This window comes from Pavona decussata, unplaced genomic scaffold, assembly GCF_977016875.1.
Source record: "Pavona decussata unplaced genomic scaffold, jaPavDecu1.1 SCAFFOLD_233, whole genome shotgun sequence".
NCBI classification, from domain to species: domain Eukaryota; kingdom Metazoa; phylum Cnidaria; class Anthozoa; order Scleractinia; family Agariciidae; genus Pavona; species Pavona decussata.
In genome coordinates, this window is record NW_028145638.1 from 4,636,612 (window position 1) to 4,653,189 (window position 16,578).

The 16,578-nt window shown below is 38.6% G+C and overlaps 1 protein-coding gene and 1 pseudogene across 5 annotated transcripts in view; one reads left to right on the plus strand and one right to left on the minus strand.

The window, feature by feature from the left end:
* Window positions 1–3,694, minus strand: LOC146458524 (pyroglutamylated RF-amide peptide receptor-like; annotated as a pseudogene). The gene is made up of 4 exons (XR_014858289.1): window positions 3,226–3,694; window positions 2,390–2,679; window positions 1,920–2,174; window positions 1–1,180 (listed from the first exon to the last, which is right to left on the minus strand). The product of XR_014858289.1 is annotated as a pyroglutamylated RF-amide peptide receptor-like (transcript).
* Window positions 2,071–16,578, plus strand: part of LOC146458525 (uncharacterized) — a 27,627-nt gene continuing 13,119 nt past the window's right edge. For 2 of the 4 annotated variants that reach the window (XR_014858290.1, XM_085091060.1), the window contains exons 1-3: window positions 2,071–2,164; window positions 12,739–12,867; window positions 12,972–13,162. Coding sequence is in view for 1 of the 4 variants with exons in the window: in XM_085091060.1 (XP_084947186.1) it covers window positions 2,137–2,164; window positions 12,739–12,867; window positions 12,972–13,141 (327 nt within the window). In the remaining 3 variants the exon portion in view is untranslated. Of the gene's footprint in view, window positions 2,165–12,738; window positions 12,868–12,943; window positions 13,163–16,578 lie in introns of all 4 variants that reach the window. The other 2 variants (XR_014858291.1, XR_014858292.1) reach the window with 2 other exon arrangements.

The following is a 16,578-nucleotide window of genomic DNA, read 5'->3' on the forward strand; positions in this document are numbered from 1 at the left end:
TGGGGAAATTGTGGGGACTTTGCTTCTGCTAAAGAAAGAGGATATTGGAAGCAGGTCGTCTTTTCAGAGAGCATGGAAGACGAAAAAAAAAAAAAACATTTGCATGGACGGAATCATTAAAATAACGGTTCAGTTTTGTTAACAGTAACCCCACTACTACACAGAAACTACAATGTAGTGTTACCTTTGGCCACGGATGGCCAAGATTGAAATGGATTGAAACCAATTTTTTCAAGTTCTTCCAGCGCGTTTGGAGAAATCGTTAAAAACAAACTGATTATAGTTTGTTCTTCCCATGAGTTAATATTTTATTCTCGGTGGTTTAAGAGCAAATATTTGAGCATTTTTGATCAAAACACAGAGAAATATCCGCGACAGCGCTCCTTTAACTCTTTCACTCCCATGATCTGAATGTTAATTCTCCTGACTAACTGCCATACATTCTCTTTAGAGTTAGTTCACAGAATTTGGTGTTACATCAAACAATACCTCCTCGTTGATGATTTTCTTTATTCTCATCACCTGTCTGGTTGACAATGTATTGATAATGTAAGGAGAAATTACGTATTGATCACTCCTGGGAGTGAAAGGGTTCGTCTCAGGTACTTTGTCGGATCAGATTATGATATCACTCATGATATACAGGTCCATGTAGTACCTCATCCTTGAATATACCTACTGTACTTGGAAACCAGCCATTCTAAGTTATTTATGATTGTAGTCGAAATCCGTAATTTATTATTATCGCTGTAACAACTATTTTAATCAGAACTGCATTGTTTTCAATGTCCTATTTGCAATAAAACATGCCGTACACAAAAGAGTTTTCTCCTGCTTCCAAGCTCGGACGTGAGCAGATATACTATTGATAACGTTAGTTCATATTCTGAAGTTCCATGTCGGGATGAATCCTGTCAGTTGCTGGGCGGAAATAACCGCACATCATTCTCACGAGCTTCTCTCTGAATTTTTGATTGACCAGAGCATACACAAAAGGATTGGCAGCGGAATTGATCATGATAAATATTGCAGTGATGACATTCGACGTAGTTCCAAACTTGTTTGTGGGAATATGAAAGGAAAGGATGTAGCTTATTGAGTCAGTCAGCCAACACACTCCAAAGATAGCACTGACAGTTATGACCGTTAAGGTGACTCGTTTTCGTACCTTCATCAAGCCCTGAAAAGAGAAATTAAAGATATTAATTGTTTTCGACGTAGGAAGAACGCACTCCTAATTCGGATTGGAGAATCGAGATTGTATGGGACAACGTTGATTGTTTGAATGAATGGACGGATCTTGGGACGCGCAACTGGCATCCCCCGCGATTTTTTTGCAGGGGCGAATGACATCACAAAGGAGAGAGAGCCTAGGATCGAGATCATCAAACGCATGCACTAATCTTTGAATATTACTAGTACCGTAAAAATGTCGGACGTATTCCTGACCATTACATGCTTTTGCTGGCGTCGTAGTTCTAACACTAGACCTAACCGCTGGATCAGTTTATGTCACACGTCCGGAATTCTAGGGCTAAAAATTAACTGGAACTCAATCAAGATACTAAAGAGCCAGATATTAGGGAGAAAATAACCTAAAAAACAGTACTAGCTAGCTACTTTTTTTTAAGTATCTTATTATCTAGTATATATGGCGTTTGGCGTTTGACATGAGACATCAAGTTGGAGGCATTTTTTAGCTTTTTACATGTACCTCATTGACAAGTAGTTCTAACCGGTCGCAAATTTTTCTTGCGTTTTCTCAATATGTGTCAGAGTCAGTTAGTCGAACGCAAGACATTAGAATTCCCTTCAGTTTCAGAATCAGAACTAAACGACAAATAATTTTAGTTCGTGTAGCGTCGTATACGGTTCCCTGGACCGACGCACGTGTTATTAGCTAGGTCAAGTCAACGAACCTGTTGTCGATAATTGTATGCATCAGGCTTTCCACTTTTGAACCACAGTTTGTGTACGACTCGGGAGTATAAAGCAACCATGAATGTTACTGGGAGTAAAGCCAAGACCAGAAACCATATCCAACTGTAAGCTTCTCCCATCCATTCTTCAGGCCACAGATCGACGCAGTAATGCACTTTTTTATCAAAATTCCTAACCAGGAACTCTGGGATCATAATGATTGTAGCAAAAATCCAGGAACACGGTATGATCACCTGAAATAACAACGAGTACCGTAAGATATATGTGACCCTGTTTCCTACATGATTGCAGGAAATCATTCTGCAAATCTATTTACAAAGAATCGAATGTGGTCAGGCGTCCCTCGCTTTAGTTGAGAATAACCTTTTGTAATCCTTCTGCTCATTAGTTTATTTGTTTTGTTAAAAAATGGTTAAAAATTAATAAATTAAAAAGTATCTTTACCCACCTTCAGTTTGCGGTTAGTAAGCATTCTCTTGTTTCCATGGGGATACATTACGATGTAGTGGCGTTCAATTGCTATGGCAACCAGAGTGACAAGCGAGGCAGCACCACCAACCCAGGCCAGGTTACCTGCTGTCAGAAATTTGCACAACATATTTCCCTTCATCCCATCTGGGTGGGTAAAAGTGTGGATAAAAAAAAAAAAAGTACAAAAAAAGTACAAAAAGTACAAAAAAAGTAGCCACCGTCATGTCTGCCACAGCAAGGTTCAAAAGAAGGTAGTTGATTGAAGTCCTGAGAAAAAGGAAATGAATTATGATTTTTACGATAACTATCAAAATTCCCGTGCGCTGATTGGCTCGTAGCTATTGTCTATGAGAATACAGACAATAAAAATGACGTCAGATGTAACGCGCTCGCTTTCTCGATGGAAAATAAAACCAATTCCTCTCATACGTTTTCCCCGTTAAATCGACGGCAGTATTCTATGGTCTATACTCTTATAGACCATGAAATGACACCAAAAAATGATCAAAACTTGGCAGTGAAACCAGTGAGACCCAAATTTTAAGAAGTTTCACGTATTCAGGACAAAACAAAAGCTGCCTGATCTAGTTAAGGATGTTCCATACATTACAATCACGTTATCAAAAGAAATTAAAGATTTCGACACGCCAATCAGCCATGTTCAAAAATGTTGAGGTCCACCGACCGACGCTTTTAAAATAGAGTTTGAGTTTTCAGGGTAGATTGCATTGCAACCAAGAGAAAATAAAATTTGTTCGAGTTAGCAGAGCTCTACTGTAAACTCAACGCCTTGTGATCCTACGCTAACCATACCTCATGTCGTGAAACCTGATAATGACGGCACAAACCAGAGAGTTGCCGACAATATTTGAGATGGCCAGTATAGAATTCACCGTTGTTATGGCGATCTTCGCTGATTCAGACTCCGTGTATATGGACATGGTTTCAGAAGTTATCTCCGTCGGCAACTCGACAAACTGAAAAACAAGTCAAGGGGGTTATTTTCAAAAGAAACTGTGGTGCTACGTCGGTGGGGGAGTAGAAACGAACAAGTGGTTTTATCAACTGAGTTGAAAAAGTAATTAGTCCGCTGTAAAGAAATTCGAGAGCTGGCAAATCGAGCGTTAGCCCTTCGTAGAAAAAGCACCTGCTTTGAAGATGTGTCTTGAATTTTGCAGTCGCCGTGAATGAAGTAATAGAAAATTTAGATATAGCTATGTACGCTCGCTGGTGTCTTTAAAATGCTGGAAGCTTATAGATAGACGTTATGAGCGTTTTGAATAACAAGTGACATAATATTTGATTCCAGCTGGCAAACGTGAGGCGGAACTCGAAACTCAGAACCTTAATTAGTATTTTTAAAGGAGAACTGCCGTGGGGTTTTTATATCTTTTGTAAAAATGATGAAATAAGACCTTCGATTAGCTACCAAATAATTCTAGAAAGACGAGAGGAAGGAAATCAACTCAATTCCTGAAAGGAACAACTCGTGATCTGTTCTTTCGCATTTTGGAAACAAAAATGCGAGAACTTGAAACAAAACATTAGTCTTTTGTAAGTGCATTCTTTATATCTGAGAAGTGGAAACCACCCTACCGAAATTTGTGCCAGTTGGTCCTTTTGATGGGTTGCTGATTAGATATCTCGTGCTTCGAAAAAGGTGATGTCAATGCCGGTTCACTTTCCCACCGGATTGGCGATTAGAAACTAGAACTTACCTTTTCTTTCCTATTACAAATTTTTCTCTGTTTATCAAACTGTTGTCGATTGTCCCCGCTCTAATGAAAATATAAAAAACATATATATATTAACATACATACATACATACATACATACATACATACATACATACATACATACATACATACATACATACATACATACATACATACATACATACATACATACATACATACATACATACATACATACATACATACATATATACAAGTTAAACAACTTTGAAGAAAACCTTTGAGATATTTTGTTTTTCTGCAAACCTTCAATTTCTGATGAAGCAGTAACTTGACTTAATATGAGGCTGACTGCGAAAGAAACAGGCCGAAAACGAAACTATGACAATCGTATAATGATATGCTATAATATATTTTTGAGGTCGAAAAGCTTTTTATCCCCAGTAACTAATTATAAGATAAATAAGACAATGCTTGTTTTAAAAGCAGTCCGGCAAGACTTATGCCAGCTGCCTCTTTGAATTAAAAGATACTGAAGCCAATAAACTGAGTACTATTACGGTAAATTGCCTGAGCCCAGTGCTGTTACTTAGCAGGTTTATACTTTACTAGAAAAAAACAGTAAATAATTTGAAAGACATCGGAAACGTTAATAGGCCTTATCACGGTTTTCGACGCCATTTTGACAAGTAGGCAAACAGGCTTGAAATAACAGTGTTTGTATGGAAATCGGATGTCAAATTACTTTCATAAAACATCGTTTCTGAAAAATTCATGAATTGGAAACTTTTAGCACTAGGAAAAGGATTTTAGGAAAAAAATTGGAGGGATGTAGCTGTGCCAGAAAGCGTCCAGTCGTGTTTTGAACTTTCCATACATTTGTCTGTAAAGCGAACCAGCCGTGAACTGCTACTAAAAATAGTTCGCGGGAAAAAATACAGGGAAATGTATGGAAAGTTCAAAACACAACTGGACGCTTTCTGGAACAGCTACATCCCTCCAATTTTTTTCTCAAAATCCTTTTCCTAATGCCAAAAGTTTCCAATTCATGAATTTTTTAGAAGCGATGTTTTATGAAAATTATTTGACATCGGATTTCCATACAAACACTGTTATTTCAAGCGCGTTTGCCTACTCGTCAAAATGGCGTCGAAAACCGTGATAAGGCCTATTACTGCATGAAATGTTGTCGAGGGTTGTCGAATATGATGACATGCCCGATGTCTTTAGCTAGACTGACATCATATACAGAAGCGCCGAGACTACTTGAAGTCCATCTTGTTTTTTACATCTATTCGCGAGGTCTGACACCTTAGCAAGTTTAGACACGCCCCGAAAAATCCATGGCTATTACACAAGACACCACTGCGTCTTCCTTTGGCCATAGTTAGTATGCTTTGACAAAGGCTATAAAATATGGGGCTCGGTAGTTTTCACATAAACGGCGCTCCGTGCATTTAATTCGCTTCCACATCGAGAATAAGGAATAGCATGAATTCAGTGAGTTAAAATTCAGGCTGAGACGCCGTTACTTTCTTTATCTATTTATTGTGTATTCTTCATTCTTGTCATTTTGAGTATTATATGACTCGATATTAATTTAACAGTGTCATACGGACTCATTTTAAACTAGCGCTCTGCTAAACTGGATGCCAGTTTAACTTTTAATCTAGCAGCTGTCACCTGCCAAATAATTCTAGAATGAAGGGAGGAACGAAATCAACTCAGTGCTTGAAAGAAACAACCTGTGATCTGTTCTAGCGCATTTTGGAAACAAAAATGCGAGAACTTGAAAAACAGCCTAATATTTTTCAAGTTTCAATCCAAACCGGCCTACTCTGTCTCTGGCCAGAGGCACTAATCGACAGTTTTATTGCACTGGGGTGATAATTTTTAACAAACTTGACAATTATTTCGTTGTTTCTGCTGACAGTCAAACATTTTTGGGTTTTGAAATGACAGCAAATTTTCGTGATACTTCCCCTTTAAGCCGAAGACAACTGTTGTTTTGTCTATATTTAAACTTCCTTCTGCGTGGTATGGAGGCTAATATATGTAGAGAACAACTTCACCAAACACCCTATAGAGATACGTCCTTGTTCCTATAAATTTTAACATATTATTCTGGAAATTGTGCCGGCCGCACGGTTAGCGGTGTCCAATTTTGTATCAGAATAATACTCTGTGGCGGTAAAAGGAAGTTGGCCAATTTCACAGACAGGAGATTTTGTAACTGAACACCGCAAACATTAAATCCGTACTATTTTCACCAGTCAATTGTCCAATAACAAGAATCTTTGTTTTTACCCACAGAAATTTCAATATATACTGCATCTAGGGTTTTATCCGCCTGAGAATAACCTACGGGATAAAAATGCAGGACAGCCGGGTTTGCGTTTATTTACAGATTCTGCGGAGCTAGAAAGTTGTGTCAATATTTTTGAAGGATAAGGAGAAGCTCAACCCTCCATACCATGACCTATCATATCAAATTGTTTCCAGATAAATATCTGCGTAAATATTAAGCCGGTGCAATTCTCTGTAAGATTCGAACTTTTCCCGGCCATTCCATCCCACGATTTCACCACAACTTGCATGGTATGAAGACTTGTTTTAGGGTCCTGAATACGAAATGGATGTATTTTTAAAAGAGCGGCTTTCCACAAATATCGACCGAAATCAGCTTTTGGTGGCACAAGTCAAAAAATCGATTTAGCTCATATTTTGCTCATAGGTTGGCCTTAGTAAGAGACAAAACGGGCTGTAGTTAGTTTTTCCAAATACGGCAGTCCTTACGCTTAAACAAACGAAAAACGATTTTCAGTTCAGTTGAGTTCAAAATTAGCTTCTGGTCGGGCGGAATTTCCCTTAACTTTGGCCGGCTGCGTATCAATCCACAGCCAGTCACGGATCATGAAAAAACATCTATTGCTTTTCTAGGTCTTCATCTTCTGTTCTACAGAAAAACATTCAAAACTTAGGTTACTTTTATGCCCGAAACAGATCTAGAACAACATGCTACAAATGCAAATTTTTAACAACCAAATTTTTGAACTGAAATACCGGCAATTTTACCCATGGGCGATAACTTAGATTATCATAAAATGACTTTCTATGGCTTCACTGTGTACTTATCAATCATAACATCAAAACAAAACTTTGGGTAAATTATTTTAAGTGACCCGCAGGGCCTCGAATTTATCACCTACCCTGTCGAAAATCTGGCATTCGCATTGTAAACAATGGCGTGACATAGCCGGTGACTGCGAACCACGAAAGCGAAAAGAGAAGCAAAAACGTGCGTCAATTTGAGACACAAAGGTACGGAAACTAAGCTGATACCTTAATGAAAAATCCATCATAAGTTTTGGCCTTCTTCTTCATCTATTCCCGCTCGATACAAGCATATTAGTGTGTCGACGACGAGGTTTTCAGTATTTCATGATCATTTTATGCACGTTTAACAAGAATTTAGCATCGAATTCTTCATTAACCCGCACTGGGGTTATTTCTGTACTCTTACCTTCTGAGTAACAAAACAATCCAGTTTACGAATTAATAAACATTTCTTTTATTTTTGTTTTAAATAAACAACTCGCAAGCTACACTGTTTGCGTGACAACCATGAACCGGAAGTGTCACCATAAAGATTTATATGTTTCCGCAATGTCTCAATGTTTCAATGGGGATACAGACGATTTTAAGGGACTAGTTTTCGTAACTAGTGTCCGTTTGCTTCCATACTTTCGCACGCAGAATAAATACTCAGAAACGGGCACATTACATTCGAAGACCAACAAAGTTAAATCATTCGTGACTTAATATTGTTGACACAATGTTCTGTTTAAGTTCTTTTTCGTTTCTCTCAAGAAAGAAGTCCTTTCCTCTCTGTCAGGTGTGGGACTTAATTGACAAACGTACTGACCAAACTTGACGGCCGAAGTAGCAATAAGGACATGCTACGGCTCCTACATTTGGTATTTCTGTGTCTACCTTCTCTCCTATTTATCCAGGAATACCGTAAATTGCCGCGGCTTATAAGCCCTGGGGCCCGTTTCTCGAAAGTCCCAGTAACTTTCCGGGCGCGATAAGTGTCTTTGATGATAAATGTTTCTCAACAGCTAAGCCCAAATCGTCATTGTCTTTATGTTTTCTGGCGTTGAAAACATGGCCCTTGTTCCCTACATCTTAAAACCCATAACATGACTTGTGCTGGTCAATATTCTTTGTACAGGACACACATAGGACAGCGGAGGTACTATCTCTCGGGACCTTGTTCTGTCTCTGCGAGTAAACGAACATGGCCCACCAACTATTAGGGTCCCCAATAGGTTTTTCGGGATCCGGGATTTGGCTTTTTTTAAGGTCGGGATTCGGGATCAGTTAGCGGAAAAGAGCGACGATATTCGGGATTAGAACTGAGGGACGGGACGCGGGATTTGACGATTTTACGAAGTGGGATGCGGGAAATGTTACTCTAAAGAAACGAGATCCGGGAAGTCCGGTGTCGAAAATGTACAATGAAAATCTAGTTGTCACCGTCCTGGACGAGAAAAGAAATTTAAGGGTCCTATGTCTTTACAGATTAACTAGATTAACTTAATTAACAGTTCATTTAACTTGAGCCGATAAGCCTAAACAAATGCCACAGAGCTAGCGTACACAACGGCATAAAGGAACTAATTCAAACGGCTCCGAATGATAAGAAAACCTCCATTCGGTCAATTTAAGTAGTTTCCTTCATGATCAAAATCAAAAGGTCAACAGAGAGATCTCACCACATTTTGATCGAAAAGGAAAATCTCTCAGAAACGTACTCAGGAAATTAAAGCACTCTATCCAGAAGTCTAAGGTACATTAAGCAACCAGTGGGAGTCGTGTTTGGCCTGTTAGCTTTTCAAATATCTGTTGCAGTCTCACGTTGTGGTACGTGAGTAGCAATGCTCTTCAGACTTTGATGGCCGTTATCCCGGACTGAAAAGTTTTCCAAGGATCAACGTGATAAGAAAGGCAGCCCTCACCATTCAATTGAGAGAAAAAAAGAAAAAAAAAAAAAGGAAAAAGAACAAGCTCTAAAAAAATTGCTAACTGACTTATTGACTGACGTGATTCGCGGGAAACTTTGAAAACGTCTTAAATGAACGATGTCGTCATTATGGTGGAAAGAAAAAGAAGAAATAATCTTACAGCTAATTTCTCGGTGACCAAAGACCAGTGCACAGATTTGCAGTGGCGTAGCTACTTGTACGCACATGCGCACGTGCGTACCTGAAAAAGTCGAAAATAAAATAAAATAAAATCAGGTAAGATAAAATATAATAAAATGACTAAAACGAGAAGTGACTAGGTGGCGTCATAAGTGGCTGTTGGTTGAAGATGGCACTCCCCAGGCCTTGGTGGAGACGCTGGACTTTTCTATCCCAGAAATTGCTGTAGCAGTGAAGACGCTTCTCGCATAGCCTGTGTCTACACAGTAGCATGAAAAGGCTTAAGGCGCCACTTTGGAGTGCTATGTCAGATGCGAGGTTGTCCTTACTATCCGTAATACATATTCACAAACACAAGGAAATAGACCTAAATGAGGTCATTTTTTGTCTTTGCTGGAAGATAGCTTTGTGTTTGTAACAGCAAACCGTTATATCCCTTTTGCCTTTATGAATTACAGGCCCGTAGCGGGGGAAGGGGCAGGGGGGGCTTGAGCCCCCCCCCAGAATTTTTGGAAGTTAAAAAGCAATGTGCCCAAAAATATATAATTAACACAAATTAATGTTGAATTCTGACGCTGCAAGTGCCTTTTCACAACCTTTAATCGTCTGTTTACTACCTGTCAGTTTCCTTCGCTAACATGCACTCCTATCTTGTGAATCGGAAATAAGAATCAAAATGGATTGAAATCAACCAATCTGAAGCCGTGAACGCTGTCGAAAAAAACTACTTGTTTTCTAAGACATCCGCTCATTTTAAGCAATACAAATGTCCTTAGTTTATAACAATTTAGTGTTCCCGCGTTGTCACACAAAAAAGCCACACAAATATGTCCTCAAGACCAGAGAAAAAAATTCTCCTGCAGTCGGATTCTTACTGCCCGATTCCAAATTTAAAAAGAGAAAGAAAAATTTGTCGTCTTTTTTCTACGTCCTCCTTCAAACATGAAATTAGGAAACTTCACGTAGTAGTCCACTGGTTAAAGAAAAGGCAAAAACATGTACAGTCGAACCCCTTTATCACGGACACCAAGTGGACAGGGATAAGTATCCGCATTATAGAGGTGTCCGTTTTAGAGAGGTAGGCTTTATATGGATTTCGGTCTCTCAGGGACCAAGTGAACTGTCCGCCGTAATAGAGAGGTGTCCGTATTAAAGAGGTGTCCGTAAGGAGAGGTTTCACTGTACCTAAGAGTGTGATCCAGGTGCAAAGTTATTGTTTTACTTACTAAATCTACCGGGGTTTTTTTATGTTCTCGTTGCATCTTAAACTCCCAAATCAGTCTGTTTTTGAGTGACGGGGGTAGTTTTGTTTCACCATTTTGCTAAGCCCCCTCAGTTGTTTTAGCCTTGCTACGGGCCTGCTGAAAGCTTAAGTATCTATAGTTATATTAATTTACAGTGCCTCAGTTTTTTTCTCTTGGCGATGTAGATCAATAGACATGTACACTTTGATTTTTTACTTGTAGATTTATACTGAGTAAGCGTGTACTTAATGCTGCTCAAAAACAATGTGGCCCACAGTGGTAAAAAGCGCTCGTTTGTGAATAAAACCCTGAGATACCACTAGCTTGTTGGCTTAATGAATGAAGGGATCGAAGCACTTTAATGAACCCAAGGAAGCAGCAAAGTATTTAACGGCGTAGTTGCCATTCATATTACGCTTACACTTACAGCATAACCTCACCATCCTGATGAAAAAGAAAATTTAATGATGGCATCATGCAGATCATGTCACGTGAAAAAAAAATTAGTGGGGGGGGGGGGAGGGTGCAGGAAGATTTGGAAAATTGTGCGTACCTCTGGAAAAATCCTGGCTACGCCCCTGATTTGCAGTTGGAATTTATATCCAACTGAAAAAGCCTTTTTTCGTCGAGCTAAGGGGCTTGAAAAAAATAATGACCTGACCGGGATCGGGATTGGGCTAAAACAGCGGTCGGGATTACGGGATTGAGGGAAAATTTTGTCCGGGATGGCGGGATTGAAGAACCCTGTTGGGGACCCTCAACTATCGACTTAAAAGGACAGCAAACTTCCATGCTCGCCGTTTTGTTTACAGTTCCTGACTGTTTTTCTGGTGTAATAATAATTCAATTTATTCATAGGTCCAAAACTGCGACGTTCAAAAATCTAATTAGTTAATTACGTTTATCTTCACACAAAGAATATTTCAGGATCAAAAAGCGCAGCAAAATAACATTAATAAAACGAGTATTGACCACTATCTTGGTTTCATTAAATTTGTTACAGTTTTTATTGTTATTAATTTTTCCCTTAAACTTTCAGAATTCTGTGTTGTTTTTTGTTGTTGTTGTTGTCGTTGTGTGTGCGTGTGCTTTCTCACGTATATTTCACGCAAACGATGCAGTTTAACATAACAGTCTAAACTTTTAATCAGATTACTGTAGTTCAAATCTGCTGCGTTTAACCTATTTCTAGTTTAATTTATCCATGGAAGTGATTTTCCAATTATTTGTTTTAACTCAATAATATTCAGCCACAATGACGAATTGGACTCCGCATCAGAGCGAACGGATACTCTGGAATTTCCATCTATAAAAAGGAGCCACAGTATATATTGGTCAGTAACGCTACCGAACTTTTGATCCGAAGATTTTTCTACTGCGGATGAAAAATGCTTCCTTTTAAAAACGTCGCTTCATTTTTTTCTAATAAGAAAAACTATTTGTACCCGTGACAGTCTGTCACGCCATCTTTTTTGCGCTTCGATCGCCAAATCTCAAGAAAATGCTGATAAATCTGAAGCCTAGCGGGTCATTTATTTTCATTTACCCAGAACTTTGTTTTTATATTATGATAAATAGGTATACAGTGAAGCAATAGAAAGTCATTATAGGGAAATCTAAGTTATCGCCCATGGGTAAAATTGGCAATGTTTTAGTGCTAAAATGTGGTTGCTGAAAATTTGCATTTTTCGGACGTAAAAGTAACTTAGGTTGTAAATGTTTTCCCGTAAAACAGAAGAGGAAGACCTAATAAAGCAATAAATGTCATTTGAAGGTTAGTAACAGTCTGCGGATTGATACGCGAGCCGTTGAAAGTTAAGGAAAATTCCATCCCGCCGAAAGCGGACTTTGAGCTCAACTGAGACAAAATCATTTTTCGCATATTTACTCAAAAGGAAGCGGTATTTTGAAAAACTAACTACAGCTCAGTTTGTTTCTCACTAGGGACTACCTGTGAGCAAAATATGAACGAAATCGATTATTTGACTTGTGCCACCACTTGGTCGATATTTGTGGAAAGCCACTCTTAACTTTCGAAAATACCGAGAGGACCAGCCGTTTTGGAGGTGCCTTCGCCGGCTGCCAAATTGGTAAATAAAAGGAGTTTTTTTAAACTCAACTATACACCCCAACCAAAATAATTGGACAATATAACAAACAAACCTTTTCTTTTTTTTATAGGCAGACTGGGAACTAGTTTAGCCACGTCGCCCTGCTTGCAAAGGAGGATGGGATTGAATGCCGGCGGCGCGCGTTTTCACCTTCGGCGCGAAAAATTGAAAGATTTCGTCGAAAAACAGTCCAAAAAGGGTCAGTTTACTTTCTAAGACTTCCTAAAATGTGTTCATTATGCTCTATTTACAATTTATATTTAATTTGTTTACAGGTATGGTCATTTTTAATCCTGTTTTCAGGTGTAAATGACTTTGCGAAGCGCCATGTGCAAAAATTGGCTCGTGCATGCATGGCCGCAGCTTTGCCGTTTAGCCGTGGAAAAGTTGATGGTTTCAACAAAAGGACAGCTTGGCGTATAACTTTGGCTGCTAGTAGAGAAAGAGGATCTTCTGACTTAGGAAGCATGTGAAGCTGCCAAAGGATATTCCAGGTAAAGTCTTTTGTTTTCTTGTGTTTACGTGCGGTGATAAAGTTTGTCAATCTGGTATAGTCCTAAAAAAGCGGTTCCTTCTGTGAGTACCGGAGCACAGCTGACGTAAAACGAAAGAAACAAAAGACAGAAAACAAAACAACTCCAAACAAGACCTAACCACAATAGATGTAAAACAATATAAATACATACAATGCTCTGGGGGGTGGGGGTGGGGGTAGTCGAGGGGTGCTCTTGGAGTCCTAGAGCCATAAAATTTTATCCTGTATCGCAAAGCCTTTCTCCTCATTTTCTACAGTCCCAAACCCCTTGCTCCGTTGTACATTGTGCATTTGTTATCAGCTTCCCCAAAGGGGGGGGGGGGGGGGGACACCAGGCCATAGGTCTGAGAATTGGGGTTGTTGTGCGAACTTTGCAGCAAATTCAAGCACTTAAAGTGGAGGAAATGTGGGGGCTTATATTTATGGCACACCAACTTGGGGAAATTGCAGGGACTTTGCCTCTGCTAAAGAAAGAGGATATTGGAAGCAGGTCGTCTTTTCAGAGAACATAGAAGACGAAAAAGAGAGGGTATTTGAATATTTAAAATTTTCACAGGAATTTTTTGTCTCAAGCATTGAAGTAACCGTTCAAGGAACTCAAATGAAGGTCTAAGGTTAAAGTACAATATGTTGTTTTTAAGTAATAATGAACTGAAAAGATGGCATGTTCTTCGTTACTCTTTGCCATTGCATATATAGTTGTAATTAATCAGGACAGATTTAGAACAGCTACTTGCAGAGAGTTTAGGCCAGGTGAAAAAGTTTAACCAGAATGTTTGTTGCTGAAGCTTCAGAATAATTGTTCAAGGTGGTTAAATGAAGCACCTAGGGATAGGTCTAATATAATATCAATATGTAAGGCTTTGCATTAATAGACTGAGAAACAGATGGATAGTGATGAAAGAGTGTTCTTTATTATAATAATTTCATCGGGCATTGCGGCGTATTTTGCGGGCTAAAATGAAGAATTCAGCGGGCTAAAATATATTTTAGCCCGCTGCTCTGAGCCAATAAGAAAGAAGAAAATAATGTAGCCAGCCAATCAGAACTGGAAGCCATTCAACTGTTCGCGCCGTTTTCTTGCTTGTTTGACTGGAAGCGCTGCCATCTGCAAAGAAATTGTTTTGAGCTACAAAATCGATGGAAAACCTAACAAAGAAGCAAATTCTCAGTCGTCTGAGCTAGATGAAGAGGACTTTAATACAGAAACTGTGGACGATGGTGTAAATAATGCCTGTAGTAGCTCCACGGCCGGAGGCGAGTGAGTGTAATTCGTCTCCTTTGAGCGAAACCCACTTAGTTAAGCAATTGCACAATTAATTTTAACAGTCGTAAGTGACTATTTCTTCGCTGTTTACAAAATTCTGTTATTTTCCTTTTAAAATTTGGAATGACAACGAAAGCTTTTGTACAATAAAATAAACGCCAACGCGATTCCGGCAGCGTTCACAGAAGATATCCCGATCGATTACTGTACTGTCTTTGATTCCTTCTGTTAATGCCCTCTGAAATTATTATAATAGTAATAGAGTTGATGTTCTTGGGCGTAAATATGTTTTTGGCCCTTCTCAGAACTCATTTTAGCCCGAGCCTGTGGCTCGGGCTAAAATGAGCCTGAGTCAGGCCAAAAACATATTAATTTTACGCCCGCAAACATCAACTCTATTGTTATATTATCATTTGCCAATACATGTTTAGTTCTGATTGTTAAGATCTAGAATAGCCTTCAGGGTGTTCAGGACAAGAAAATACTATAAAAGATTGGTTTTTCATCACTTGTAGAATGTCTATTGCATCCAGCATTTATGGTACTGTGCAAAAAGAATGCAAATGAATTCCACCAAATTTGAGCTATTGTTCTTAACCAAAAAATCGTTCAGAAATTTCTGACAAAGACTTTTGTGATGTTTCGGCTGAGATTTCTAACAGATTTTGGAGAGCTGCGTAAAATATGAGAGCATCCCCGAAAATTCGCTAATCTTAGATAGTGTTCTCCCTTGTTTTCAGCAAAACTGGTAAAATAGCTTTTCAAACCAGTAAAGCAATCCAGTGAATCACAGCTTTGTTTATTTATTTCCTTGAATTGCAAAGTCACTTCCTCGCTGATGTTGCTGTTTCCTAAAACAAGCATTTTCTTCTAAAAGACCTCCATCAAATATGTATTAGAGTTTACTAACTTTACACCTTTGGCATTGGATGTCAAATGAAGTAGAGCATAATCCACTTCCAGGGTATCGTTGTTGTGCTTACATGCATTGTCATTACAAAATCAGCAGTCTTCTCCAAAATCGCAATGAAATTTGGGAGATATATTCATTTTTCATTCTCGTTTTGAAGGGTTTTATTGTCAAAGCTTCTCTCAACACATCGTCTGAAAATGCATTTTAACAATAAACAATTAATTTTGACCTGAATGAAAAGCATTACATCTTGAAGACTGCCTTTTCCATCACCACACGTGAGTGAGGTTGAAATTTCTGAGGGGTTGGGGGTGTCCACATAAAGAATTTCTCCACAGCGTAAGAAAAATTATTTCACAAAAAAATCGTAAGCAAGGCACAAATTTGGCAGTTGCCATTGCGGAAAAATAATTGTTATCCAGGACAAAAGCTTAGCAGCGCAACCAATGAATCATTCTGCAAAAAGTCGTTTTGGTAGAAGTGTTGTCTGTTTAATCCCTCTATTAAGCAAAAGTAAGGCGTGACTTTCATTTTTCCGACAGGTATTTTTCTTAACAGTTCAATTTTGTGTCCCAATAAATCGGCCTCAGGCCGTTGCTATGACTTCACAATCATTTTAACTTCAAGTTGTAAAATAAATAATAGTCCTCAAATGAGGATATTAAAAGGTTTCTGAATGCAGCAAGAAAATGACAATTTCCTGATTTTGAGGGGTATTAGTTCCACAGGCAAATTTGTGGTTGAAATCTATTTCTGACTCTGAAATGAACAATCCGCACAGCGCTGTCGTGCTCAATGGATATATTTCCCATGGAAAATTACTGAGGCCACAAAATGTGAATTTTCTTCAATGTAATCTTTCAATAAAAGATTTCCGGAAAAAAAAGGAACGGATTCTGCAGCACTGTAAAATACATGTACCAACATTTATATGATAAAAACCTGATGTGAAAATGTTGACAACAGAAACTTATTTTCTTTCTTGAATTCATTTCGTTCAAGAACTGTTCGGAGACAATAATTATTATTAAGTGCCAAGAAGTGAATCCATGGATTAATTCATTTGAAGTTTGTATTGTTAACCAAAATTGTCAACAAATCACCCAGCTAGCAGAGTGGCTTTCTTGTGCATGCAGTCAGTTTTTGACTGGGTTTTCAAAGTCCTTTAAATACTACTTGATAAATTTAAATCCAG